The 12,184-nt window shown below is 50.0% G+C and overlaps 1 protein-coding gene across 1 annotated transcript in view; it reads left to right on the plus strand.

Moving 5' to 3' along the window:
- LOC140187268 (uncharacterized) overlaps positions 1 to 12,184 on the plus strand; it is a 102,456-nt gene that overhangs the window by 85,119 nt on the left and 5,153 nt on the right. Inside the window, exons 17-19 of the mRNA XM_072242402.1 lie at positions 2,692 to 2,842; positions 3,399 to 3,483; positions 5,319 to 5,411. Of these exons, the coding sequence (XP_072098503.1) occupies positions 2,692 to 2,842; positions 3,399 to 3,483; positions 5,319 to 5,411 (329 nt within the window). The remainder of the gene's footprint in view (positions 1 to 2,691; positions 2,843 to 3,398; positions 3,484 to 5,318; positions 5,412 to 12,184) is intronic.

The raw sequence follows: 12,184 nt of genomic DNA on the forward strand, positions 1-12,184 counted from the left end.
TCACACTCACTGGTTAGCATACACTCGTCCCTCACGCTCACTGGTTAGCATACACTCGTCACTCACGCTCACTGGTTAGCATACACTCGTCCCTCACGCTCACTGGTTAGTATACACTCGTCCCTCACGCTCACTGGTTAGCATACACTCGTCCCTCACGCTCACTGGTTAGCATACACTCGTCACTCACGCTCACTGGTTAGCATACACTCGTCCCTCACGCTCACTGGTTAGCATACACTCCTCCCTCACGCTCACTGGTTAGCATACACTCCTCCCTCACGCTCACTGGTTAGCATACACTCGTCACTCATGCTCACTGGTTACACACCACTCACACTCACTGGTTAGCATACACTCGTCCCTCACGCTCACTGGTTAGCATACACTCGTCACTCACGCTCACTGGTTAGCATACACTCGTCCCTCACGCTCACTGGTTAGTATACACTCGTCCCTCACGCTCACTGGTTAGCATACACTCGTCCCTCACGCTCACTGGTTAGCATACACTCCTCCCTCACGCTCACTGGTTAGCATACACTCCTCCCTCACGCTCACTGGTTAGCATACACTCCTCCCTCACGCTCACTGGTTAGCATACACTCGTCCCTCACGCTCACTGGTTAGCATACACTCCTCCCTCACGCTCACTGGTTAGCATACACTCCTCCCTCACGCTCACTGGTTAGCATACACTCGTCCCTCACGCTCACTGGTTAGCATACACTCGTCCCTCACGCTCACTGGTTAGCATACACTCGTCACTCACGCTCACTGGTTGCACTCTGCTCACTCTCGCCATTCACACTCACTGCTCAAACTCTCCTCTGGGATGTACTCCTTTACAATCCCCTCTCTATCTGCTCTCTCTCTCTGCCTTTGTTTGGCAGTGTGTATAGAATCACATCTTTGTTATTGCTTATAAAATCTGTCAATTGTCAGGGTCTCCCCATCAATGTCTGTACATTAATACAACCCAGAAACAATTCCATCCATTCCCTCTCCAGTTCCATTCACCTGATTCCCCTCCTGCTCTACCTCAGATTGCTGGGATTGGAGGTATGTCCCCGGTGGATCGGTGGGAGCCCCTGATGGTGTGGGCTGGTGTGGAGTGTCTGATATGGAGCTGGCCGCGCTTCCTGCTCACTGATCAGGCACTGTAGTGCTGTTAACGTCATCTCTCCCACCCACAGAAGGATGACCCGCTCACAGCTGGAACACAGCATCACTCACATGCAGCGGCTGCACGATAGTCTTTGTAGGCAGATAGAGAGGGTGCAGAATCATTTTAAAGGGTCAGTCAAGGCAGTCAGTCCGTTCATGAGACCCCTGCTGCATATTGGCTGCCCGGTACCTTCGTCACCACCTCGTAAAGCGTATGAGAGTATCATCAAATCGTGAGTATGCAGGAGTAGGCAGAGAGCGGAGGGATGGGGGAAGTGAGTGAACCACACTCCAAACGCCGGGTGTTGGTAATGCCCATCAGCCTGGGGCTCCAACCGCTCTATAGCAATGGTCCACAAGCCCCGATGAACACATGGGAACACCGCACAATGCACTGACCTGGTGGACGGTCCAACTACATGTCCACCCGTAAACCTACACTGACTATTGGCCACATGGTCTGACCGTTGACCACACACTGTCCACCCACCAACCTGCACTCACCATTGACTATGCATTGTCCACCCACGTAACCCCACTGACTGCACTCATCCCCACACCCCTCCAGTCCTCGGACTTTGGGACCCTGCACCCTTCCCGGTCATTGGCGATCTGCTCCTCCGGGTCCCTGGTCACTGGCAACCCATCCCACCCCTCCAGGTCCTTGGACACCGGCGTCCCAACCCACCTCTCTGGGTCCCTGGTCACCAGCAACCCACCTCTCCGGCTCTCTGGTCACCAGCAACCCACCCCACCTCTCTGGATCCCTGGTCACCGGCAACCCACCCCAGCCCTCCAGGTCCCTGGTCACTGGCGACCCGTCCCACCTCTCTGGGTCCCTGGTCACTGGCGACCCAGCCCACCCTGAGCACCCCCCTGTCACCAGGTCCTGGGTCACTGACACTCCCCATTGTGCTGTTTCCAGTTCCAGGTCTCACTCTCAGTGGAGATTGCTCCCCCCCAGCCAGGTTTCATTTAATTATTTATTGAAGACAGACACGGCCATTCAAGCTGCACTGCCCAGAAAACATAGGACCATTTGGAATGACAAATTAACCTAACACTGAGGACGTCGTTGGGCTGTGCGAGGAAACGAGAGCACCTAGAGAAGACCCACATGGTCGTGGGGAGACCATAGAACAGCAGAATGAACTCTGGACTCTGACACACTGAGTGTAATAGCATCGTACTTCCCAATCTGCTGCTGCGCCACTGCCCCGCCCCCAGAGTTTCCCAGCCTTGGCGGCTGAGGAGGCACAGGCAGATCCCACACGCAGCCTGAGTCCGCAGCTCCTTTGACTGGTGGGTGTTTGCTTCTGAGCGAGCCCCAGGGATTGTGCTTATACAGTTCCACAGACGGTGAATGTTCGGCCAGGGGTAGTGTGACGGTTTTCAGTAGAGGGTCAGGAATAAGTGGGTGAGGTTGGGTGGGTCTCTGGGACGACTAATTTCAGGCGATTAGTGGTCAGGGTCTAGTGGTGGGCCCTGGTCACTTGGTGAACTCTCTCTTTTCCCTCTCTGCAGCGAACGGGTGCCGGATCTACCAGAAGCTTTCCCACCCACAGCCAGGAGCTGCGGGGGTAGCCACACCTTGACCTACGCCCAGAACCGGCGATGCCCCAGGCTGTATGAACCCTACCCCACCAGGCCGCTGGACGATAATCACTTCACTAAGGTTCATGGGAAGCAGGGCTGGACTGGCTGCACTAGGAGGGGTGAATACAGCTGGGGTGGTGGGGGGAGGAGCTGCTCCTTTGTGCTGTTCACACAGACTACGCAGGGTCCACCTGAGGGAGGATGGGTTCGGGATCATTGCACAGCAAGCTGGAGGAGCCAAATGTCCTCCGCCATCTCCTTCCATTGCTACATTTCCCCGGAGAGCATGGGCCCAGCTGGGGGAACGTGGGGGGGGGGGCGAAAGTTCAGAGGAAAGGGGGCAGATTGGAGATTTCAGTGAGGGGAGAGGTGGAGGGGTTGGAGATACTGGGGATGGGTAAGGGGAAGGGGAGTTGCCCCGTATACTGAGGCCATTACCGGTTATGGTTCTCGGTCCCAAAACCACCACCTCCGTCCCCACAACCTCTTGTAATTTGCTGACCCCTGGGTACTGGGATATCTGTCTACTGCAGACAAGGCACCTGACTGTGCATGGGGTAGATGTCTATCTGCAGGCAAGATAGATGTTTGTTGATGTCCTAGAAGTCTGGTCTAACATGTGCTTATCCCTGCAGCAAGTAGAGAGCCCAGTAATGACCGACCTACAGGGAGCCCGGGGAAGGTCCAGCTGTAAGCTGCCCTCCATTGCAGGCCGGGACGGTGAGTACGGCGGGGCACCACGTCCTCGTGTGTCTCTGACCCTTGCACCACTGCTCCACCACCTCTCCTGTCTGTCTAACACCAGGCACAGGACTGCATCCAAGTACAAACACAAACTGTGTGAACACTCAGCAGGCCGAGCAGCCTCAGTGGAGAAGCACAGTTTGGATGCGAGCAGGAAGTGTTAAATACAGAACGAGACATCAGTGAGGCTGTGCGCAGATCTGATTATGCTGTTAGTCATAAGCTGGGACGAGTGTGGAGATTCACGAGGATGTTGCTGAGCGACTGAGTTAGAGCGAGAGGTCAGGCAGGTTGGAACATTGCTCAGTAGTGCGTAGGAGAATGCGGGTTGACAATTCAGAGGGGTACAGATAGAGTGAATGTGCACAGTCTTTTCCCCAGGGTTGGAGAATCGAGAACCAGACAGCACAGGTTTAAGGTGAGGGAGGAGCGATTTAATAGAACCCGAGGGGCAGCTTGTTCACCCAGAGGGGGGTCCGTATATGGAATGAGCTGCCAGAGGAAGTGACTGAAGCAGCTACTTGAACAAGTATTACATCTGTATGGGTAATGGATAGGAAAGGTTTAGGTGGGCCAAATGGCTGACATCCCTGTAATCCAAGAAAATGGGACTGACTTGTCAGGCACCAGGATGGGCATGAAGCCTTTGGGCCAAAGAGTCTGTGTCCATGACATGCAACACCATGACTCTAAGACCAGGTCTGAGTTACAGATGAGGGGGTGGAGGGAATATGGGAAGATGTGGGGTAAAATGGAAAGCACAAGGGTGGGACTGGTTGGGGCAGGCGCCAACAAAGTAGCTCTGAGGATGGTGTAGGTGGGAGGTGCTGAATGAACCTTGAGGTCAGAGAGGGGGAACAAACCAGCTGGGCGGGGGTGGACGGACCAAGATGTTGAGTCCAGTTGAGGGTGCACTGCCTCACATGGGGAGTCCCGGGGGGGAGGGGGAAGCGGGAAGGGAGGGTTAAAAGGACAAATGTATCTAGTACAGATGTTGAGAAACTGCCATCCAACAGGGAGTGAACGTAGAGTCCGTGCCTACCAGCTCTCACCTCCTCACAGGCATTCATAGTAAATCCAAGAATCATAATAAAATCATTGAAAGACCACACTCAATAGGGCAGACAACCAACCAACGTGCAGCTGACTCATTCCAAAGTAGAGTTCTGTCATGCCTTCTGCATAGTTGCATCAAAACATTGGGCCCAGGTTAGATGTTCAGAGATGTTGACACCCAGGAACCTGAAGCTCACCCTTTCTACTGCTAATCCCAGTGTGAGGACTGATGCGTGTTCCCTTGACTTCCCCTTCCTGCAGTCCACAATCAATTCCCTGGTCTTGCTGATGTTAAGTGTGAGGTTATTATTGTGACACCATTCAACTTACTTGATGTAACATCGTTGGCACATAGCATCGTTGGCACATAGCATCATTGGCACATAGCATCGTTGGCACATAGCATCGTTGGTGCATAACAGCATTGGCACATAGCGTCATAGAAGCAGTGTTCATACAAGTCTGCTGAGCCAGGAGGACTAAACGCTATCCAAAAAAGTCTTCAGATGCTGGAAATGTGAAATACAAACATTATGCTCCCCACCTCTCCCCTGTCCTCCTCCCCCATGTGCATGCATGTGCACACACACACACACACACTCTCTCTCTCTCTGTACTGTCCCCCTCCCCCTGCCTTATACTCCTCACACACACAAAACACACACACACACACACACACATTCACACACTCACACACTCACTCTCTCTCTGTGTACGGTCCCCTCTCCTTGCCTGACTCGAACTCTCTGTTGCAGGGTCCAAGTGCAAGGTGTCCCAGAGGTCTCCTGCCCCCAGGATCTGCTCCAGTCGCTTACCCAGTGGGCACCTCCCCACCGTACTGGGGCCAGGTAAGGATCACCTATGCATGGGTGCTTTGCAACCTAGAGTCACCCTAAGGTGCCAGTCCACAACATATATTCATCCAGCATGTGCCCCAGAGAAGAGGTTATCATGCAACCTGCCAGGGATGCTGCTGCCAAAGGAGTGGGCAGTGTGGAGCAGACAGCCGGGGAAGGGGTTGCACAGATAGATACAGCCAGCTGTACACATCACACACCCTCTGGTCCCCTAATGCCTAATGGATGACCCCTGGATCACACACAACTCTGTCTCAAACTGCACGAACCCCAGATCACACACGATTCTGAGATTAACTGTATGATCCCCAGATCACACACAATGCTGGGATCTAACTGTAAGATCCCCGGATCACACATGATTCTGAGTTTAACTGTAGATCCCCATTTCACACATGGTTCTGAGATTAACTGTTCGATCCCTGGATCACACACGATTCTAGGATTAACTGTACGATCCCTGGATCACACACAACTCTGTCTCAAACTGCACAAACCCCAGATCACACACGATTCTGGGATCTAACTGTATAATCCCTGGATCACACACGATTCTGAGATTAACTATTCGATCCCTGGATCACACACAGTACTGGGATTTAACTGTACGATCCCTGGATCACACAGGACACTGGGCTCCAACTGTATGAACCTCTGATCACACACAACTCTAGGCTCCAACTATAAGAACCCTGGAATACTGTGTCTACAGTGCCTAGAAAAGCATTCACACCCCCCACCCCCCCCAGAAGTTTTCATGTGTTATTGTTTTACAACATTGAATCACAGTGGATTTAATTTGGCTTTATTGACATTGATTAACAGAAAATATGCCTTTGTGTCAAATTGAAACCATATTTCTACAGATTGGTCTAAATTAATTAAAAATATAAACCACAAAATAATTGATTGCATAATTACTCACCCCCTTCAAGTCAGTATTTAGTAGATGCGCCTTTGGCAGCAATTACAGCCTTGAGTCTGTGTGGATAGGTCTCTTATCAGCTTTGAACACCTGGACACTGCAATTTTTTCCCATTCTTCTTTACAAAACTGCTCAAGCTCTGTCAGATTGCATGGGGATCATGAGTGAACAGCCTTTTTCAAGTCGAGCCACAAATTCTCAATTGGATTGAGGTCTGGACTCTGACTTGGCCACTCCAGGACATTAACTTTGTTATTTTTAAGTCATTCCTGTGTAGCTTTGGCTTTATGCTTGGGGTCAATGTCTTGCTGGAAAATAAATCTTCTCCTAAGTTGCAGTTCTCTTGCAGACTGCATCAGGTTTTCCTCCAGGAATTCCCTGTATTTTCCTGCATTCATTTTATCTTCTACCTTCAACAGCCTTCCAGGGCCTGCTGCAGTGAAACATCCCCACAGCATGATGCAGCCACCACCATGCTTCACAGTGGGGATGATGGCCAAAAAGCTCAATTTTGCTTTCATCAGACCATTGAACCTTCTTCCAGCTGACTTCAGAGTCTCCCACGTGCCTTCTGGCAGACTCTAGCTGAGGTTTCATGTGAGTGATTTTCAATAGTGGCTTTCTCTTTGCCACTCTCCCATAAAGCTGTGACTGGTGAAGCACCCAGGCAACAGTTGTTGTATGTGCTGTCTCTCCCATCTCAGCCACTGAAGCTTGTAACTCCTCCAAAGTTGTCATAGGTCTCATGGTGGTCTCCCTCACTAGTCCCCTTCTTGCACAGTCACTCAGTTTTTGAGGATGGCCTGCTCTAGGCAGATTTACAGCTGTGCCATATTCTTTCCATTTTGACTTAACTGTACACCTAGAGATATTCAGTGACTTGGAAATTTTCTTGTGCCCATCTCCTGACTTATACTTTTCAATAACCTTTTTACAGAGTTGCTTGGAGTGTTCTGAAAAATTAGGAGCTGGAGTAGGCCATCTGGCCCGTTGAGCCTGCTCGGCCATTCAATAAGATCATGGCTGATCTGGCCATGGACTCATCTCCACCTTCCTGCCTTTTCCCCATAAACCCTTCACTCCCCTACTATGCAAAAATCTATCCAACCTTGGCTTAAATTTATTTACTGAGGTAGCTTCCACTGCTTCACTGGGCAGAGAATTCCACAGATTCACCACTCTCTGGGAAAAGCAGTTCCTCCTCATCTCCATCCTAAATCTTCACCCCCAGATCTTGAGGCCATGTCCCCTAGTTCTAGTCTCACCTACCAGTGGAAACAACTCCTGCCTCTATCTTACCTATCCCTTTCATAATTTTATATGTTTCTATGTTTCTTTTGTCTTCATGGTGTAGTTTTTGCCAGGATATCAGCAGTTGGACCTTCCAGATACAGGTGTAGTTTTACTACAATCAATTGAAACTCTTTGACTGCTCACAGGCCTCCAAAAACAGATCTCCATTTAACTGATTATGTGACTTGTAAAACCAATTGGCTGCACCAGTGATGATTTTGTGTGTCATATTAAAGGGGACGAATACTAATGCAATCAATTATTTTGTGTTTTATATTTGTCATTAGTTTAGATCACTTTGTAGAGATTTGTTTTCACATTGATACGAAAGGGTCTTTTTCTGTTGATCAATGTAAAAAAAAGCCAAATTAAATTAACAAACAAGAGAAAATCTGCAAACAACAGGAATTCTGCAGATGCTGGAAATTCAAGCAACACACATCAAAGTTGCTGGTGAACACAGCAGGCCAGGCAGCATCTGTAGGAAGAGGTGCAGTCGACGTTTCAGGCCGAGACCCTTCGTCAGGACTAACTGAAGGAAGAGTGAGTAAGGGATTTGAAAGTTAGAGGGGGAGGGGGAGATCCAAAAAGATAGGAGAAGACAGGAGGGGGAGGGATAGAGCCAAGAGCTGGACAGGTGATAGGCAAAAGGGGATACGAGAGGATCATGGGACAGGAGGTCCGGGAAGAAAGACAAGGGGGGGGAGGACCCAGAGGATGGGCAAGAGGTATATTCAGAGGGACAGAGGGAGAAAAAGGAGAGTGAGAGAAAGAATGTGTGCATAAAAACGAGTAACAGATGGGGTACAAGGGGGAGGTGGGGCCTTAGCGGAAGTTAGAGAAGTCGATGTTCATGCCATCAGGTTGGAGGCTACCCAGACGGAATATAAGGTGTTGTTCCTCCAACCTGAGTGTGGCTTCATCTTTACAGTAGAGGAGGCGGTGGATAGACATGTCAGAATGGGAATGGGATGTGGAATTAAAATGTGTGGCCACTGGGAGATCCTGCTTTCTCTGGCAGACAGAGCATAGATGTTCAGCAAAGCGGTCTCCCAGTCTGCGTCGGGTCTCGCCAATATATAAAAGGCCACATCGGGAGCACCGGACGCAGTATATCACCCCAGTCGACTCACAGGTGAAGTGTTGCCTCACCTGGAAGGACTGTTTGGGGCCCTGAATGGTGGTAAGGGAGGAAGTGTAAGGGCATGTGTAGCACTTGTTCCGCTTACACGGATAAGTGCCAGGAGGGAGATCAGTGGGGAGGGATGGGGGGGACGAATGGACAAGGGAGTTGTGTAGGGAGCGATCCCTGCGGAATGCAGAGGGGGGGGGGGAGAGAAAGATGTGCTTAGTGGTGGGATCCCGTTGGAGGTGGCGGAAGTTACGGAGAATAATATGTTGGACCCGGAGGCTGGTGGGGTGGTAGGTGAGGACCAGGGGAACCCTATTCCTAGTGTGGTGGCGGGAGGAAGGAGTGAGAGCAGATGTACGTGAAATGGGGGAGATGCGTTTAAGAGCAGAGTTGATAGTGGAGGAAGGGAAGCCCCTTTCTTTAAAAAAGGAAGACATCTCCCTTGTCCTAGAATGAAAAACCTCATCCTGAGAGCAGATGCGGCGGAGACGGAGGAATTGCGAGAAGGGGATGGCGTTTTTGCAAGAGACGGTGAGAAGAGGAATAGTCCAGATAGCTGTGAGAGTCAGTAAAGGATGGAAATCCGAGCAAGACACATAAAATGCTGGAGGAACTCAGCAGGCAAGGCAGCACCTATGGAAAAAAAGTACTGTTGACATTTCGGGCTGAAACCCTTCGGCAGGACTGGAGAGAAAAGCTGAGGAGTAGATTTAAAAGGTGGGGGAACCACCAGGTGATAGGTGAAACCGGCAGGTGGAGGGATGAGTTGGGAAGTTGATTGGTGAGATGAGGTGAGAGAGAGAGAAAAGGGAATGGGAAATGGAAAAGAGGGGGTGTGGCTGCGGGGCATTACCGGAAGTTTGAGAAATCGATGTTCATACCATTAGGTTGGAGGTTACACAAACAGAATATAAGGTGTTGTTCCTCCAATCTAAGTGTGGCCTCATCATGACAGTGGAGGAAGCCATGGATGGACATATTGGAATGGGGATGGGAAGTGGAAATAAAATGGGGGCCACTAGGAGATCCCTCTTTTCTGGCAGATGGAGCACAGATGCTCGGTGAAGCGGTCTCCCAATCTACATCGGGTCTCACTGATGTACGGGAGGCCACACCATGAGCACTGGACACAGTAAATGACCCCAACAGACTCACAGGTGAAGTGTCGCTTCATCTGGAAGGACTGTTTAGGGCCCTGGATGGTAGTGAGGGAGGAGGTGTAGGGGCAGGTGAAGCACTTGTTCCACTTGCAAGGATAAGTGCCAAGAGGGAGATCAGTGGGGGGGGACGAATGGACAAGGGGGTGATCTCTGCAGAAAGCAGAAAGTGGATGGGAGGGAAAGATGTGCTTGGTGGTGGGATCCTATTGAAGGTGGCGGAAGTTTTGGAGAATTATGTTCTGGACGCGGAGGCTGGTGGGGTGGTAGGTGAGGACAGGAGGAACCTTATCGCTGGTAAGGTGGCAGGAGGATGGGGTGAGAGTAGGTGTGCGTGAAATGGAAGAGATGAGCTTGAAGGCAGTGTTGATGGTGGAGGAAGGGAAGCCCCTTTCTTTGAAGTAGGAGGACATCTCCTTCGTTCTGGAATGAAAAGCCTCATCCTGAGAGCAGATGTGACAGAGATGGAGGAAGAGAAGGGGATGGAAATTTTACAAGTAACAGGGTGGGACGAGATGTAGTCCAGGTAGCTGTGAGAGTCTGAAGGTTTGTAATAGGCATCGGTGGATAAGCTGCCTCCGGAAATAGAGACAGTGAGATAGAGAAGGGGGAGGGAGGTGTCGGAAATGGACCAGGTGAACTAGGAGGCAAAGTGGATGAAGTTGACGAGTTTAGCACGGGTGCAGGAAGCAGCACCAATGCAGTCGCTGATGCAGCGTAGGAAAAGTGCAGGACAGTCTCCAGTGTAGGCTTGGAACATAGACTGTTCCATGTAGCCTCCAAGCAGGTAGGCATAGCTGGGAATTAAATGAAATTCATATTAAATTCACTGTGACTCAATGATGTAAAACAATAAAACATGAAAACTTCCAAAGGGAATGAATACTTTTTATAGGCACTGTGTATCCAGTTTTCCTCGACCAAACATGGAGTTAGTGTAAATGGTGGTCGACAGGCAGTACGAACTCGATAGGCTGATGGCTCACTTGTTTTGTACATCTCTCAGTTCAACATTCTATTACCCATCCCATGGTGCTGGTCAAAGGGGGAGGGTGGTGAGTCACCTGCTTGGACGCCCCAAAGCTGAAGAAGTCATTTGGCATATTGTCCTTCACCAGTCAGGACAGTATCGAAGACAGGGTATTAAGCTGCTGTTGTACCAGGCAGTGAGGCCCCATGGGGAATATTGTGTTCAGCTTTACTATCAGGAAAGACACCATCAAGCTGGAAAGAGTGTCGAGGATATTTCTGAGGATGTTGCCAGGACTCCAGGGAGTGAGTTTTGGAGAGGTTGAGAGGGTTGGACTTTACTCCCTGGAGTGTTACGAGGTGTAGGAAATCAGAGGTAGACACAAGGTGAATGCACACGGTCAGGAATCTGGAATCAGATGGCACTGCTTTAAGATGAGAGGGGAAAGAGGGGCAACTTTGTCACCCAGAGGGCAGTTAATACATGGAATGAGCTGCTAGAGGAAATGGTCGTGGCAGGTATATTAACATCAATGAGAGGCATTGATCGTGTGGATAGTCAAAGGCTTTTTCCCAGGGCTGAAATGGCTAACACAAGAGGACACAGTTTTAAGGTGCTTGGAAGTAGGTACAGAGGGGATGTCAGGGGTAAGTTTTTTTACGCAGGGAGTGGTGAGTGCGTGGAATAGGCTGCCGGCAACGGTGGTGGAGGCGGATACGATAGGGTCTTTTAGAGACTCCTGGACAGGTACATGGAGTTTAGAAAAACAGAGGGCTATGGATAAACCTAGGTAATTCCTAAAGTACATACATGTTCGGTACAGCATTGTGGGCCAAAGGGCCTGTATTGTGCTGTAGGTTTTCTATGTTTTCATATTTCTATTGAATTTACAGTGAGCCCCCCCCCCCTCGGAAGTTTTCATGTTTTATTTTTTAACAACACTGAATCGCAGTGGATTTAATTTGGTGAGGGATTCTTCTGTGCCAAAGTGAAAACAGATCTCTAAAAAGCGATCGAAATTAATTACAAATGTAAAACATAAAATGATTGATTGCATAAGTAGTCAGCCCCTTCAAGTCAGTGTTTAGTAGATGTAACTTTGGCAGTAATTACAGCCTTGAGTCTGTGTGGATAGGACTCTGACAGCTTTGCACAAGTACATGTTTGGCACAGTATTGTGGGCCAAATGGCCTGTATTGTGCTATAGGTTTTCTGTGGTTTCTAACATTTAAATGACACGTGGGCAGGTGCTGTACATGGATAGAAATGGTTGAGGGGGGATGGGCC

This window comes from Mobula birostris, chromosome 24, assembly GCF_030028105.1.
Source record: "Mobula birostris isolate sMobBir1 chromosome 24, sMobBir1.hap1, whole genome shotgun sequence".
Taxonomy (NCBI): Eukaryota; Metazoa; Chordata; class Chondrichthyes; order Myliobatiformes; family Myliobatidae; genus Mobula; species Mobula birostris.